Source organism: Centropristis striata, chromosome 15 (genome assembly GCF_030273125.1).
Source record: "Centropristis striata isolate RG_2023a ecotype Rhode Island chromosome 15, C.striata_1.0, whole genome shotgun sequence".
Taxonomy (NCBI): Eukaryota; Metazoa; Chordata; class Actinopteri; order Perciformes; family Serranidae; genus Centropristis; species Centropristis striata.
Window position 1 is genome coordinate 28712656 of NC_081531.1, and position 18074 is coordinate 28730729.

Sequence of the window (18074 nt, forward strand, 5' to 3'; positions counted from 1 at the left end):
AAAATGGATGCGCAATTAAAAAAAGTCACAAATTATCAGCTGGTTTGATTCATTCAATCTGATTAAATCAGTTGTGATATTATAAGTTGTGATATAATAATTTTTTCCCATTTTACAAATTGCCACTTACACTGTTATTCAAGTGAGGTGACCTAGATGGTGGGAGCCTGGGAGTAATAAAATGTTCATAACTATTATTATTATTATTATCATTATTATTATTAGTGAAATAATTGCAATGCTTACGAATTAGTCATGGTGATTCAACGTATGTGTATGGGGTGGGGGTGGGGGGTTAGAGCGATACATTGTCAATTTATTTGTCCTTGTGATTTTATTCGAAACAATATTGCGCCCCTTTTGTTGTAACGAGTGATCCACCTTCCCATAGACAAACGATCTTTGAAGCGGAGCGCGTCTGCTAAATGAATTCCTCGGTGTCGTCAGTTCCGTAAAGCGTTCCTCCTGGCTTCATTATAAAAAAAGAGAGAAGATAGAGGGTGTTTTTTACGAGGAGTCAGAAGATAAACGCAGCCAGACAAGGCTTTATCTGGCTATGTCACTGAAATAAGAGTAAACAAGAGCAGTGCATTGTTCCCCACGGACAGGTTTCTCCTCGGACTGACAAAAGACAAATCAGTCTCCTGTAAGCCGCGCATGAACTGGGATGTACTGCCGTTAGCCTCTTATTAGCTTTGCTCGCTAGCTTCCCTTAACAGCTCTGTTTTTACGACGGGACCAAGCACACCGTAAGTCAAACCGTTTTTCAAATATTACAGTGTAAGGTATGGTTTGTCTTTTGTTTCTTCACATTTCTAACCATAGTTCTAACCAGCTTTAGCTCAGCGTGTTGTTTTGAACCAGCTGCATATGTGAGGCCTTTTTTTCTAGAAAGCCGGAAAAACTGACTCAATATGGTACACGTTGTCAACAAAAAAGCGAATATAATCAGTTATAGTTCACTGCCGGGATAAACCTGACTGTGCTGGGCAGATTGAAACCACCGGGGAGGCCTGTAGTAAGCGTTACCTGCTGGACAGGGAGCAGCTGTACACCTGTGCTGGTGCACCTGTCATGGCTCCCACGATTGATAAATTGTGCAGTGGTTCCAGTTTCCTCACTTTTACTCACGTTATCTTACCTGAGTAATGATAATTAACTGTAAATAGCGGTGTCTCTGCTGTAGCACACGTAATTTTGGAAGCTGCCAATTTCTTTTTTTTGTGATCAATTTTTTTCCACTTAGTTTAAAACGAGCAAACAAGCAGGTGTGGTAAGTATCAATTGGTCAATAATAGCAACAGCAACAAAGAAGATAAAACGGTAGTGTAGCATAACAAACAATGAATAAATTCATAAATAACAATGGCAATACTACCAACAAACATATCAACAATATTGAGTGTTGAAAAAGGAAAAAAAGAAGCTGCCAATTTCTAATAATTGACTGTCAATATTTCATATCAAGATGAAGGTTTTGGTGTCTTAATGTGGTATTCTTGAGGTATTTTTGATGCTTTTTAAAGTCTTTGCATCAACCCCCAAATTGCTGCAACAACTTTGCCTTGGAATGGCCTTTATATACCCCAGGCATAATGTTATGTTATTACACTAATTGCATGTGTAATTAATGAGTTGCTTGATTTGTATTACATTTTTGACTAAGAAAACTTGGCATACAGTGCCAAGCTGCACCTCAAATTAATCTTCAGGTTACCAGCTTTCAAACTGTATACCATGTATATGTGGCATCTACTGTTGACCTGCTATCTCCACCTAAAAATCCTCTGTCCCCCAACCAAAAAAATGAAAGGGGTACAGTTAAACAAGTTGGCTCTATTTCCAGTTCACATTGACTCGGCCTGCATTGAAGACTTATGCAGCAGGGTCGCGGCCTATTTCAGATGTAGATGTTATGCAAAGCAGCCTTTGGTTGCTGTCTGTGAAGACCTTTAGTCTCTGATAAAAAAAACTTTGCTGAGTGTCTCACAAATGGAGAATCCAGGAAAATCTCTGTATTAACAGGAACAATAAAAAGATGTAAAAAGATGTCCAACCAGTTTTTTTTACACACGTGTAGAGAAATGTCTCAGAGGAGCGTTTCCTTGTTGAGTTCTGTTGAGCAAGAGAAGGAAAACATCCAATGTCTAACGTCACCAAAGATATGTCATTCCTCAGGAAATGGCCTGGGCATGGCCCACAAAAGCCCACTTAGACGAGGTCGGAGCAAATGCAAACAAGCGAGAACGTGATCTTACCACCATATACCTGCCATATAGTTGTGTTAAAATTTCAGTCAGCCACATTTTAATTAGACTTTGTTTTGTTTTTTAGTAAATCCTGTTTTTAAACTAACTTCTTAGTTAGAGGTTTGCTGCATATGAGTGCATAAATCCTTGCTTTTGGTGTTATAAAGTAGTTATTTATTTAACATTTATTTAAGGTCATTCAGAGGCACTGAAGACAGATTACACATTAACTAGGTTTTAAAGCACAGCACACAATAGTCATGATTAACTATCTTCTGTCGTCAGCTTTTAACCATCAATTATAAACAGATTATTTACAATGAATTAATTTAGTGAATTAGTTTGAATTGAATATGACCTCTTCTCCAATCATGCACTATAAGTAAATGACTACTTTGTCACTGATGCATTTATCTCATACACCTCTCTGTTGTGTTTCCCAAAAATACTGGCTTAGCTTTCTTTTTAAGCACAATGATTTAAACCTTCAGTCTCCAACAGATCAGGAAACATCTTTCTCAACTAGTCGTTCTCTGATTAATCTTTCAGCAGCCACTTGCTTTAAGCATATTTCATTTAACTCCACTTTCACTATGTTGCAGAGGATGCAATCATCAACACATACTACTTAGTTTCCTGAGGCTTTTTCTGCTGTCCTAAAGAACAAAAGGCCAATCAACACCCACAAGTACATAATGAATCATGCACTGTGTTAAGGCTGCCATCTCTTTGCTACAGTTCATTCTAGAGTTTATTCAGGTGTGGTGTTTACCTGTCAAACCCTCAACCAGCTCTGTAATCTGTAAACCACAGTGTTAAGTATCTTTCACATCTGTAGGCTCTCAAATTGGCCTTAATTTGCACCATAATTTGTACTCTCTTCAAACACACACACAAACACACACACACACACACAAAGTACAGACCTCTTAGTGTTTGTGGGAGTGAATAAATTAAGCTGTGAATTCATTATTTCTGTCCAAGCCAAAAATAGGTGCTATATTACTGCTTGTCCAGCATTTTTTAAATCATTATTACTATTCTATTTTTGAAAATATTATTATGCCTTTGTGATTGCACATCTTGTATCAGTTTGACTATTCAGTATGACTAGACAATATTGATGAAACCATATTGCAATCACCCCTCTAGTCTGGGTTTTAGGGAATAGTTGCTGCTAGAATACAGTTCAGTAATGAGCTTTAGAGTGGCCACTTCAGCGAGAAAGCTCATTATAGTGGCGAGGCCTGAGCGTGGGGTTTCAATAGGTGTGTTGTTTTTATGCCGAGCAGTAGCCTTGCTCTTTGAAAACCACCTCCTCGCTTATTTGTGGCAATTATATTCCCATCTGCCTAATGATGTGGCTGTTTTGTCTGCACTCTCCTCTTCAGAGCAGTATTTAGGCCTCATTGTTTTTCCATCTCTGCCTTTTTCACTTTGTTTAAATACAGTAGTTTGTTGTAACCACAGTTTATGTCTTTCTTTCTCCTTTTCTCCCTCCCCCCCACAGACATAGTGCATTATGACAGACAGCATTATGAGTAAAGCTGCCACAATGGAGATTCCTATCAACAGTAATGGTGACACAGGGACACTACCAGAAGATGACAGCCTGGAACAGGTGGGTCACAGCCACTGTGTCAGTTGACACTTTGTAACACTTTGAGACCACCCTGTGTCGTTTGTTGTTTACCTATTTAAAGCTGTTACACAAGCAAACAAACATGCAGTCAGTTCGTGTTTACCCACTTGCCAAGCTGACGAAAGGTAATTTGCACATTCAAAACCAAACGGCAGCAAACAGAAGGAAGTACAGAGACTACAGAGTTGTTGTTTTTTTCTTTGTTTGTTTACTTGTCAGTAATACTTTTTGTTTTTTACTATTAAAAGATTAAAAGCTCTTCAACTGCCAGACTATTGTTGACGCTTTACAGCTGTTTTAGTTTGCATAAAATATTTTTACAGAATTTATAAATATTAAAAAAATGATACATATCCGTTCATAGTTTGTTTATGAATTGCATTTTTTGTCAGGTTATACTTTATTGATCAGTGACTTTCAGTTCTGTCCACAGGCACCCAGATATTTCCACTTCATTTTTCCTTAGTTTTCTCCTAAGGAAATTAAATTCTAACACTAGCTTTAACTTGATGATGTAATCATTGATATAGTGCTATCTATAAAGGTTATATCATTCGCATCAGAGCACTTGAAGAGAATTAAACCTACATTCTTAAGCCTGATGTCATTACGTGGTGTTACGGTTGGTTTATCACAGAGAAATGCGTGCCTTCAGCTCTTTAAAGTTGACACTGTGGTCATGGGTATTGTTCTCAGCTATCACGAGATCAGCTAATTGAGCCGGCTCTTTTCATACTATCCACAGTACTACCCTGTGGTAATATGTACAGTATCTTTTGAGACTAATGTCATTAGTAAATAACTTTGTCAGTCTAGAACACTGGCTGTATGAATGTAGTTAGTCACTACTATTATTGTCTCTCTTTGCTTTAATTTACCTGTATTCACATGAGAAAGATCCACAGAGAAAGAAAAATCCACAAGATGTGTTCCAGTTTGTTGTGTGAACTTTCATATTGTTCTCTGACTGTGTTTACTATTATTGTGTTATATTATGCCCATCACACACAACCAGGAGCCCTTGTGTTGCTTAGCTTGCTTAGCTACAACTGTGAAAAAAAGAGCCTTTTGGGAAATCAGGTGTTGCTGTCCAGCGGTCTCTTTAGGAGCCAGTTGTTCCCATTAACAGCTTCTGCTACACATCTCTGCAGTATTTGGCAAACCTTAAAATGAGGTGTTTTACCTGAAATACTAAACTCTGAGAGGTAGTTGTTGCTCTTCAGTGGGGATTTGTAGGCCTTATTTGAAAGCAAAAGTGGCAGAGAACCAACATTTTGTTCAGTATATTCCAGGAGTGCTGTAGCCAGAGTCAGTTAGATTGAAAAAACAATGGAGAGGTGGAGTAAGAACAGGTTGTTTTCCTGCGTGCTCGGGCACACCTTGTTGAACAAACAGAGTGAAGATCCTGGAGGATCCTGTTGTTTGCTCTCCAAACTACGTGTAGAAGAAAACCCTACCCTCTCACCAAGCTCACAAATGATTTGGTGTGACTTCCCTTACAGTGCTCATGCTTGCGAAATGGTTAGCTGCACTGTTTAGCGCCGGCTATTACACAGTTGTCATAGCAACTCTGCAATTAATCTGAAACTGGCTGCGCTTTGTCCTTGGATGAAAGCCCTCTCTCTGAAAATCAGATTGATATCTGCACTGCAGTGCTCAGTTTAAAAGCCGCAGCTGTCTGCGTCGCTCGTGCACGTAGAGAATAAGATTGGCAGGTTAAGGAAGAGCAGGAGTCTGGTTTCAGATGTCGTAGCATGGCTCTTTTGTCAGAACGGGGACGAGGGACTGGCAGCTTGACAGTGACAGAGATGGGATTGACTGCCAGCAGCATCCTGGCAAAAGCATCAGATGTATCACAGTGGCTCACTGGTGTCTGCTCAGACAATCAGCAGCTTTTTGTACTGTTATGCACACTGTCTCATAGGTGATTACTTGTGCTATTAATCTGGGGACACCCCTATTGAATTACAGAGTTGCTCAGTTATTTCTGAAAACAGCAGTTTGTAGCATTTTAAAGCAGAGCCTCTGCTTTCCACCAATGTTTACTAAACCTCATTGTTAAAAAATGGCAGTTGGATGATTTTTTTGATGACTTAAAGGTGCTGTAGTTTTCTTCATCTCAAGGAACAGGCACTTTGTCAACAAAGTATCCAGGGAGGGATCAGAGTCTGCGTCAGCTCTCTCCCACATTGAACAGATGCCCCAACACATGCCAGATCAGTAACATACACAGACTGGAAGAAAGACGAAAAATGTAGTTTAACAAGCTTCTTTTTAACGTGTTTTGTTGGTTGTTGGTGTTTGGTGTCTGTGGTTCAAGTATCTTTAATATATTTGCAAGAGTGGGAATGGTGCAACTATAGCTGTAGGCTACAGAAATTCCACTGTAGCTATGATGAATTGTCGCTTGACTGAAAGGTAACATGTTACTGCTGACAGGAGTTTAGCTGCTCAAATTTAGTGTATGTGTGAATGTTTGTGTGTACACAGTTCCCTCTTGATTTTTTTCTCTTAACGTTAATAGAGCCTGACGACAGATATTATCAGCCAATATTGGACTATCAATGCCGATATGACATTATTCTTTTTACACATTACATAATGCAGAAAATGTTGCTGGACGTGATTTAGAAATGGTGTTAGCTGTTTTTCTTTCTCTTTTTTTAACATAATCAGCAATTGACTGAAACTGAATATTAATTATGTTTGTTTAGCTATTTATTTTATTCCTATTTATTCTCTATATTATCACTTATCATTTTTACAATTGGTTGACAGTGTAATTCAATGTTAAATGTTAATGAATACAATAACCAAAAAATGGTGGTGAAAAATCGGTGCACAGTCCACATAAAAAGGTCATTCCAGCTCAAAAAAATAAATCGGCCACCATATCGGTTATAGATTATTATAGATTAATATTATTATTTTTTTATAATATTATATATATATATATATATATATATAATATTCTATATTAATATATATTATTATTAAATTTAGATTAGTTATAGATCGGTCTTAAAAACCCCATATCGGTCGGGCTCTAAATGTTAATATCACCTTTGATGTCTTGTTAATAAATATCCTAATTTTTGCAGCGTTGAATCACAATCAGTACTTTCTGTCCAGACAGTGATGAAATAATATCATGGCAAATGCATTATATTTGGAAAGTGATGAGCTACAACATATCAGTCACAACATGTTCGTACATGTTCATAAACAAACTAGCTGAATGATGAATCCTGACCTGAGCTGCTGTGATATCAGTCATCACTGCTCTCCATCGTCCATCCCTGCTGTCTGTGGACATTATGATGATTTTTTTCTGGGATTTTTTTTTACATCCTTCTATCTTGTTTCATGATTTCAGACATGGATTTTTCTTTTTTTGTCTCCTTTCTTTTTCTGTTTGTTTCTTTTTGTTGTTGTTCTTGTGTTTGTCGATTCCTCCTCCTCCATCTCTGTGCAGGCTGCAAAACTGCAGTGGAGCTTAGATGAGAAAGTAGGGAGCTCCAGAGGCACCAGGGTGAGCAGGCCATCCGTGCATTTGTGTGTGTGTGTGTGTTTTGTTAGTGTGTAGTACTGCTCAGTGGTTTGGCATTAAATTGCCTCAGATCACTACGTTGGTTTATCTCACAAAATTTCATTTTTTTTTATGGCAAACCACTGTGCAGCTTGAATTGTGCCGCCTGTTAACTTGCCTCTAACTAACTCCAGATAGAAGGAGTCTCTCAGACTCCACATGTTTTGAGTAATGTCCCTCAAATTGAGTGGTATTAACACAACACTTATGTCACAACATTAATATCTCTTTCCATGTGATTATTCCAAATCATCTCTCTTGTGTGTGTAGAGTTAATCTAGCCTAGATTCTGTGTGCACTTGGTGGATGTGTGTGTTTCCTTAATTTAACACGTGTTGGTTGACAAAACGATCACGGCATCATACTAATTATCATCATGTCATACTACTACTAATATGAATTGGCTGCGTTTGTTCTGTTTAAATTTTGAAGCCATAGTGAAAAGTCAAGAGAGCCGACCACGTCCTGAAGCAGAGCCTAGATGCATTTTTTTAAATTTTGCATTATCATGTTGATGAGTCCTTATTTAACCTCAAACAGCACAAATCACAACAGTTATATTCTTTACTTCTTTTTGGGAGTAATAAACGTACATTTTGGTCCTTCTTACAAAAAGGAAATAGCTGACTCCCTTCCAGAGATTACACTTTCCTGATCACAATCTTACTTTACAGTCTAAGCCCAAGCTTTCAGGAAGTGTCCTATATATTATGCTCCTGTTTACGTTTTACAATGTAGGATACAGGCCTTTGCTCTCAGTTAACTGCAGCGATTGTAACAAATGAAATAAAAGGAGGCAGGAGGTAAATCTAAACCTGTTTATTGCCATAGCAGGGCTCACATATGGTTTGTTAAAGTAAGAAATCTGTTCAGTTCAGATTTTCCTTTTCCATAAATTCCTCCTGAATGTTTTTTTTTTCTTTACTAGCTGATACTTGAGCACTAAGGCAAACAACAGAGAACAGCGAGTTAAATTAAGGAAAACACACAAAATGATCCTGAGCTTCTCTGTGATTATTTGGGAAGGAGAAGAAAGTTTGCTTGAGCATTTCCTGCTGCTTAGGTCATTGAGGTCGCTGCTTAGGCTCGAGGTCTGTCACATCTGTGGTGTTGTAGCTTGCTTCATCAGTTGGGTTGATTAGTGACTGGGAACTTTAGGTTGAAGTTTGACACTGCCTGGAGATTGTGACTAACCTTCCTAACATAGTAGTGTTTGTCCCCCTCTAGTGAATAAACCTTTAACCTACATTGTCTACACCATCTGAGTTTGACACTCCAGTCTCCTGTCTACATATGCACCCAAAACCCCTCTATCCTTTGCTTTGTTTTTGTTCTTTTTTTTATTTCTCCACTTAAACTTTGCAGGACCTACAACAGGTGATGGTATCAGGTCCCAATCTCAACGAAACAAGCATTGTGTCTGGGGGTTATGGAGGGACAGCAGAGGGTATCATCCCAACCAGCTCAATCAAAGGTAGAGTCCTCCTTCACCCTTCGTCTCTCACACTCATCTTTTCAGTCTCTTCTCAGCTTTACAGTTGCTGTACCATGTGGACTTCTTTGTTTACTCTGGGCTGTGCCTTTATTTCTGGAGCCTCCTATCATCCTTCCGGTTAGATGGGTCTGCTATTAATTTGTGGTCAATTTGCTCTGATTGATCTCTAGCTTCACTAGCCTCAACTGTATCTGAAAATGTGCCTTTGTGGTCTGTATATTTTTATGGGTTTTCTCTGTACAGCAATGAAAGTAAGCAGGGAGTGAATGATGAACTATATTGATTTCTACAACCACATGGGAGCACCAAAGTATATATTCTAATGTAATAAGCAATATATTTACTGGAGTCAGTGTTTAAAAAATGCAACTATAACAACTAACATAATCACCAGACTTGGTGGAAAAACCATATTGTTATATTAATGAATATTAATATATTCACAGTACTGTGAAAAAGGCAGGTGTGAAAAACTGCCTTAAAGAATTGATGCTGGTTTAAAAGGCAACAGGTGGTCACACCAAATATTGACTTCAATTTAGATGTTTCTTCTGTTCACTCACATTTTGTAAATTGATCAAAATAAATTATTAACATTTCTATTTCATAAAAGCATTCTTATTTTACATCATTTCTTCACGCCTGCCTAAAACTTTTGCACAGTACTGTATATATTATTAAAAGCCTTAAAAAGATACCTGAAAGCTCTCCAACATCAATGCAGCCCCTTGCACTGTTTAAACAGACTGAACACTCTCAGTAGTGACTGAGAAATTTGCAAAAACTAAAGATCATCACACATTTCTAGATATGCTCTAACCGTACTGTAACACTACTGAAAGTCAAGTTTATTATCAAATGTATCTGGCAATAGTTTGGAGCTAGTTCATCAACATTTCCATAGTTTAACCCTGTATTCTTTTGGCTGATAAGGAGATCAGGTTTTGCTGTTAAACTTACAATCTATTACACTTTGTCTTGGATTTTTCTTCTCATGTTGTGATACTGAAGTTCCACTAAGGGATTAATGTAATTTTCTTGTTCAAGACATTGACCTTGGCAGTGTAGCTGAATAAGCTGTGTCAAAAGGAAATGGCACCGTCTTTGCTTCTTATGTAATGCGTATTAATATTTTTGCATCTTTGTCCCACTCTCTCTCTCTCTCTCTCTTAGGCCCGGCTGTGCACTACAATGCAGAGTTTAACAAAAGGATCCCAGTTACAGCTATAGGTTGCTCCTTAGACCTAATAATTATAAATGATCAAGAGCTTATTTCCAAAATGTGATAGTAATTTATTTGGGGAGGTGTTCAAAGGATCTAGAAAATGCATTCTGTAAATGCAAAATGTTCTGTGTTAACTACAATACACATGATGTGATTTAGATTTTCTCACATGATGGCTGTCTCATTTTGGAAAGTTGCTTTTTTTAAATGAGGGTGTCTTGTTTTAAGCCATGTTTCAACCTATACAGATATTTTTGAAAACAAATATTATCATCTACATTTTTGCCTCTTGTCCACGTGCCCATTGCTGCATTTTTGTTATTATGTGCATGCACCAGAAACGGCAATGATGGACTTCTAGTTTGTTCACATTTATTAAGTACCTTGTTGTCCATCCACATATAAAAGTTGAATTTCGATATTAAATAGGAATCAAATGTTAAAAATAATGACATAATTACATAGCCAACTGTTGTTTTAGTGTCTTATTTGTTAATGTAAAGAATAAAAGTTCACTTTGCTTGCTCAGAATCTTCTTTTCTGGTATTTTGACTCTTCTGCCACCTACTGGCCCAGCAAGCATTTAGAGTTACGTTCTAGTTCTAGAAAATGATCCTCTGTTTAAAAAAAATATCTGTATACGTGTGACAGGGCCTATGATAGCTGGGCACCAGCTTCACTATCCCTTTTATCTTCATAACATTTTCTCCTTTTCAGTGGAAAGAGGAGCAGTACCTTCAAATCTGCCTGCTCCTCACACACACATGGCTTTTCTTTCTTTTACATAATATTCTTGTTTGTGGTCTGTTTCTCTTGCAGTCTTAAGCTCATCCATTTGGGGGTCTGCACTTTCTGCTCAATTTTCTCATAATATTTTTTTTTCCCATTTATTGCATTGAAATGAAAAGCTGATACAGTTTATTTAATTTAGTGCTGCTGAAATTCAAAGTGCCCCCGTCTTCATCATCACTCATTTGTCTGCATTGTCATGCACTAAATGTTGTCTTTTCATCTTTATGCATGTCTATCTTTGTCCTCCACCTCCCTTTCACCATCTCCTCCTCCATATTCATCATCCTCCTCTTCTCCGCTTTGTCGTCTTACTTGTCTGTCTTTTCTGCGTCTCCCTGCTCCTCCCTACAATCTTCCTCCCACGTTATCATTCCATTTTGTGGCATGCTTGTTCAACCTCAATAACTACTTCACGTCCAAACCCCTAAATATCTAACTATTATTTTAAATCCTGATCCTGAAAAAAAAAACCTTTCCCATATTAAAAAATAAAAAAACAACAATGTTAAATCCCACTCCAACACCCTACCCTGATTCATACTCACCCTGACCCAATCCTTCATCCATACCCGACCACCCACCCACTCTCACAGACCTGCGTACGAAGGCCAGGCGAAGTAGCGTTCCCCCAAGCAGTTCTTTGGTCTGCCACATAGCCAGCCAATCAAATGAATACCAAGGTACTGGGGAGAGGGAGAGCTGAAGTTGGATGCTACAGGCTTTGTTGATTAGTCAGATTTCTAGCAGTCACCCCAAATATCCCTGAAATCTAAAGTATTTTCAGCTCAGTAAAAATAACTTAGTGGGTATAATATTAATGTTTTTTCCTTAGTCCAATGTTTTCTCACAGCTTAATTCTCTGCATTTTCCCACTGTTTACTCACTCATTAACTCTTGCTCACTCTTGCATGTTTTACAGCAGTTTTATGAGTAATGGTGATGGATATGGGTTGGAAGTTTGCAAACAGATTTCAGAAACTTTTCTCAGTCTTCATTAAATGCAGCACAGTTTAAATGTACTTTAACCCTTGTGCATCCTTTTGAAAAAGTTGTTCTGATGTTCTTAGAGAACAATTACATGCATATATATATTTTTTCACTTTCACTGAGTTAAATATCTCAACCAACTTCAGTGCTGATCATAACTACCAATCATATTTATTTTAGAATTTAACCCTTTAAAATAGCAGTGTGTTTACAAAATACATATTGTTTTTTATAGGAAAAAAATACTTTCATACTAAATGCTAGGGGGCCCTACAAAATGTCCCTTTCCTAAATTAATTATAAAATACTCAAATACTCTATTAATAATATTTCCCACTTTCACAAAAACATAATTATATTATGTATACGAAAGGCTATGTGGAATTGGGGTTTTTGATGGGTTTTTAATTTTTGTCCTTAAGGACTGAACTCACACCCTGCCATATATATATATGGCATATGCATTAACACAGCCAAAATGATAACAATTTTGATAAGCCAGAAATGTCCCTAGTGATGCACAAGGGTAAAGTAGTTTAAGATTCTTTACATCGTCTGTTTTTTGCTGAGCTAAATGTTTTCATCTACCCTTAAAGTGTTTTTGTTTGCTTGTGTTTGTTGTTTACCATGTCCCTGTGTTTCTACATTTGGGTCTCATCTCTCAGGTTCCAACATGCACCACAGCAGCAGCAGCTCGTCCATGACGGCAGATGAAGCGAGCCGTGGTGTGGCTGTGGAAAAACTAGAAACAGTGAAGAAGTGGGGTCTCAACACTTACAAGGTATCTGAAGTTCTGAAATGTTGAGCTCCATGATATAAAGTGTGTGCCCGAGGATCCTCTTTTAGGAACCCCTCCGTCCATGTCCTGCATTCAGTTACTAATCTCTGTTTCTTCCCTCTTTGTTTCAGTGTACAAAGCAGATGATCTCAGAGCGTTTCGGTCGGGGTTCCCGGACCGTGGACCTGGAGCTGGAGGCCCAGATTGAGGTGCTGAGAGACACTAAAAGGAAATATGAGAATGTGCTGCGATTGGCCAGAGCGCTGACCAACCACTTCTACAACATGGTGCAGACGCAGCATGCGCTGGGTGACACCTTTGCTGACCTCAGTCAGAAATCTCCAGAGCTGCGGGTGAGGCTTCAAAAATCTATTCTATCTAATCTAAATCTATTCATGTAGCTTTAATGGTCTCAAATCTAAGGTATACATATTTCAAGTAGGATAATATGTTAATGTAGGCAACATTGAAAAGTACTAATACCATTGGTGTTCTGCTGTGTTTGCCTTTACAGGATGAGTTTGGCTACAATGCAGAGACTCAGAAGTTGCTGTGTAAGAATGGAGAGACTCTACTTGGTGCCGTTAACTTCTTTGTGTCCAGCATCAACACATTGGTCAACAAGACCATGGAGGACACCCTGATGACAATCAAGATGTATGAAAATGCCAGGTAAGAATATGCAGCACCTTAAGTATTCAGCAAGCACATACATGCTGATGTTGTCATGATGTACCCTGTGATACGTTTAAATTAAATATCTGTATTGTAACAAAAAGAATGACATATATTTACACATTAATGTGAGACTAAACAAGCAGAACAAAAATCATGCTGAGTGGATGGGAATAAGTGAAACTAATATTATTATAATTGCGAGGAACATACAGATCAGGTTTGAGCAGCGGTTGTGCCAGGCTGATTGAATCTGCACACTGACAGAGTTAATAACTATATTCATTGAATTAAATGCAAGGCAAGGAAACTGTTCCTTCTCTACAAGATGACATTTAATGCCCGCATGGAATGCTTCTTTGTGAGCAGCTTCTATTATGACATTTAAAATATCTATTTAGACAGGATCTTTGAAATATATCCTGTAATGACATCCACCTGTTTATTAATGTGCCTGAACGTGTTAGAGTTTAACACTTCAGCTAATTTGCTGTTCGATCAGTTTTGATTGACAGTGACCAAGCATCAACTCTCATTCTCTCACTCTTATTCAGATCCGACTAAATTCTGATTGGCTCAAAGAAACACAAACAAACGCAAATACAGTAATCTATAATATGTATTGGATGTTGTGCTCATGTAGGACCCAATCTCCAACAGTATAGAGTGAAGTTTTTAGGGCTTTTTTAAACTCTTATTTTCTTTCCTCTTTTTGTGAACAGACTGGAGTTTGATGCTTACCGGTCAGACCTGGAGGAACTGAGTCTGGGTCCGAGGGACGCCGTAGCCATGGCCCGCATAGACGCTGCTCAGCAACAGTACCAATTCCAGAAGGACAAGTATGAACGCCTCCGCTCGGACGTCATCATTAAACTCAAGTTCCTGGAGGAGAATAAGGTTAGTGGACATAATATAAGCCTTCAAAGTGAAAAAGTCAGCCAGGTTTCACTCAGCATGTTGTCTCTGTGATAATATGCACTAAGCTCCCTTGTTCCTCTGCCTCAGGTGAAGGTGATGCATAAGCAGCTCCTCCTCTTCCATAATGCCATCTCGGCGTACTTTGCTGGCAACCAGCAGCAGCTGGAGCAGACGCTGAAGCAGTTCAACATAAAGTTGAGGCCTCCAGGGGCTGACAAGCCCTCCTGGTTAGAGGAGCAGTGAGAAGGGTCTGCTGTGGGCTTCTTTCTTGTACACCTCCACCTGTTACCTGTTGAAACCCCCAACTTATAGAGGACCACTACAGAGGGAAACGCATACAAATACTTGAGACGAGCGTGTGACTGGATGATTGGACAGATGGATTGCAGGGTATTATTGATGAGTGGGCTAAATGCAGCAAGAAAACCAAGTGGCCAGTTTCATGAACAGTCGGGGCTTTCAGTGCCTCTCCCCAACTTCCCTTTTTTTCACTTTAACCTTCTCTTTGTGCTTTGCTCCCAGAGGAACTGTCCGTCTCTCCCTTCCTACTCAACTTAACCTCCTCCTATCTCGACGCTGTTTTTGCTGTGTGGGCCTGTGTTAGTCATGTTCATAGCCATTATTGTACTCCTCAAGTGCTCCCAGTGATCGCAGAGTTAAACTTCAACCCTCTTCAACCCTACACCATCTTGTTAATGGAGACAGACGACAAGGAAAAATGATAACACACTCCGATGTAACCAAACAGTACATCAAAACTCTTCCAGACCTTATCACTCTCCTCATGTGCCTCCTTATGTACGAGCTAACTAACGAACACGTGGCCTGCAGGAAGAAAGATAAGTTCAGGAAAAGATTTCAAACTACTCTCACACATGAAGGGGATTTGTATGGTACACTGGAAAGGAATGTCCAGACATTTCAAATCAATGTACATTTCAAATTAAAAGTACTGTTTCACTTTTGAAATAAATAGTATATGATTGTTTGTAGCTTATAAAAAAAACACAATGCTGTGTTTGGATTAGATTTTGCCTAATTTGACTGTTTATTTTGTAATTATTTTAGTTGTAGTCAGCTTGTATGTCACATGCTTGATAATGAAGGACAGTATACTGTTTGGGCAACATGTGCTGGTGCTTTAGACTGCAAATACTGCAGTGCTTAGTCTGTAACTATCAGAAACGCTTCAGATTTCAGTCGTAACCTGAAAGTTCTTTTGACTTCAACTCATATATGCAACAATCATTTTAAGAAACACTGCCACAGCTTCCCAACGTTATACCGGTTGGGGTCTAATTGTATTTTATTTACCCAAAGAGAATCAAGAGAGATGTTCACTGTTTTCATTGGTCGCTGATTGGTTCATTCTCACTGTCGACTGAAGAGGCTTTTTAAGGGACAGTTGAACTGTGTAAGATGGTTCCATCAGTCAGTTAAAATCCAGCAAACTTGAATGGATTCATTCCATTATTTAATCGTTTAACGGACTGTATTCAGAAGGAATTTATTACATTTTGTTTGTTGATGCATTGATTCATTGTAAATGTGTTTTTGTCTTAAGTTTGTTTATCTTTTTAAAGTTAACGAGGACTTGTCATTGACATCTACGGTCACACCTTACAGTCTCCGTGAAGCAGAATATATTTGTTTATGGTAACCTTTCTTCACACTGAAGATTATTGTAGCGGTCTAATAATACTAATCCTAATAATTCAACATAAAATCTTGTAAATTAGTAGATGGGGAATGGGACAACAACACTAATCATTTGTTTCATATACTTTCAGTGAAATGTCTTGGCATAATGGTAGTAAACAATCATTAATTGTTGACAATTAAAAGACGGTTGTACTATAATGGCATGGTACTACACACTGTACAACCCTTATTCCAAAAAAGCTGCAGAAACTATAAGATGTTGAAGCCTAAGACATGCATTTGGGCATTACAGTTCTTCTATTCCAAATTATATTTGGTCTAATCCTAACCCTTCCCCTAAGCCTAAACCTACCCAGGCAGGTGGGTTTTAAGAGGTTAATGTTTAAATTTTTGTTTGGATGCATTTTTTTTCTTTTCACAGCTTCACAACTTTTTTGGAATCGGGGTTGTATATTATGTTGAATCTTTATGCATCACTGTATTTATTATGATCAATGTATGTTTAAATCTGTTGGAATCAACATGTTTGTACCCTGAAACTCCTGGTTTGTGCAAATTACTTGATTTATGAGTATGACATTCATGGACTAGGGGTGTCACCATTCTCCAAATTTAAGATTTGATTAGACTGGATTTTTTGTAGTCACAATTTATTAAATTCATGTTTGATTTAACAGCGCTGAAGTCTATGCCATGTTAAACTATTGAATACTGATTCTTAAAGATCAACATGTCATTGCTTTAATGTTCTGACATTTACATTTTCAAACTCTTTATCACATGTGATATCAAGTGTGGTATAGCTGCCATGTTTTTCTGGAAAGTGCCACGCTAAGGCCATATGGTCAGATGTTTTTTTTAATCCTCTTTTTGATTTTGTGTATTGAAATTGAAAGCTTGTTTGGAATAATTTCTGATCCAGACACCCCTAAAGATGACGCTCTAAACTAACTGATAGAAAGTTGTTTCGTTTCCTAGTGTCAAACCCTCTGTGACGTCAAATGAAGATAATCCAGTATAATGAATGTGTTTTCCATGCTGAGTTGAACTTGTGATCAGTTACCGGGTCAGTCCTCCAGCTTCTCGTCTCCTCTGTATTTGCATGGCAGCAGCGATCCAAAGTACAAGTGCAGATATGTGTGAATGCACTGATGCTCTTCTCTTGGCCTTCTGCGCGCCAGCTTGCATGGACTGGCATAATGACACCATGCTTCCTGTTGTTGATTTTAGTTTTTTAAGAACTGGCTCAAGCAGAATCCAAAAGGTGAGATTTCCTTTCGATGTTGCACTCTTGAGGACAATTATGAAAGGAAGAGGATCGGAATTTTGTTAAAGAAAAGATATCAAGAATTGATTCTATGATTTGTTTGGCTTGTGTTTTCTGAAGTCATATGTGTCAGTGTGTTAAATGGGTGTGTTTTATTCTGGCTGGAAAAGTCACACAGTAAGACCTTGGCCTCACTTGGGGCTAAAATTGCAGATTCACCGGCCAGCTCCTGGTTTGTCCTACTGTCACACAGCAATATAAACTAAAAATGTGACTCCCCCCACCCCAAACCTGCTCCTTTTGAAATTCCGAAACCCAACACCAAAATGAGTGGCAATAGTTTGTTTCGTAGTTGTGAAACTTCCAGTAAATTAAAAAATTGTGACAAACCATTTAAAGTCACTCTTACTAGCAGTCTTTAGATTGTTGTTGAGAGAGAACCAAGATTTATAAAAAATGAGATATTTTATTTGTGTACAATCAATATTTTCTAGGCTGAGCTGGTGTATTGTACTGTATGAATGATTGCACATGATGGTATTTAAGATGATAAATGAAGTTGTGTCATGGATTTATGTGATACTCTGCCTTCATTCCTCACTCAGACCTGAAAAGTCCCAGCCCCACCCAGAGGGAACAAAATTAAAAGTACACATTTTCAAATGCTCTGGCTGTATTTTCTGCTTGCTCTTTCATCTCATTTGCATCACACTCTGGCCCAATGTGCTTTTTCTTGCATGCAAACAGAGAAACAACCTGGATTCAGTCAAGTAAAACTTTTAATCTTGTTATTAA

The 18074-nt window shown here is 38.2% G+C and overlaps 1 protein-coding gene across 5 annotated transcripts; it reads left to right on the plus strand.

Annotated features, from left to right (window-relative positions):
- The first annotated feature begins 412 nt into the window (after nt 1–412).
- arfip2b (ADP-ribosylation factor interacting protein 2b) lies at nt 413–17945 on the plus strand. Of its 5 annotated transcripts, none has more exons than XM_059351581.1 (10): nt 413–749; nt 3760–3870; nt 7367–7423; nt 8846–8954; nt 11586–11672; nt 12645–12760; nt 12889–13110; nt 13272–13429; nt 14155–14329; nt 14438–17945. In XM_059351581.1, exons 2-10 carry the CDS (start codon nt 3772–3774, stop codon nt 14591–14593), a joined length of 1179 nt encoding a protein of 392 aa, XP_059207564.1. In that variant the 5' UTR covers nt 413–749; nt 3760–3771; the 3' UTR covers nt 14594–17945. The 5 variants fall into 5 exon arrangements, with proteins under 5 accessions (XP_059207564.1, XP_059207559.1, XP_059207562.1 ...); XM_059351576.1 differs by lacking the exon at nt 11586–11672 and adding an exon at nt 10149–10205 and having other exon boundaries at nt 415–749; XM_059351579.1 differs by lacking the exons at nt 7367–7423; nt 11586–11672 and adding an exon at nt 10149–10205 and having other exon boundaries at nt 417–749.
- The last annotated feature ends 129 nt before the right edge of the window (nt 17946–18074 follow it).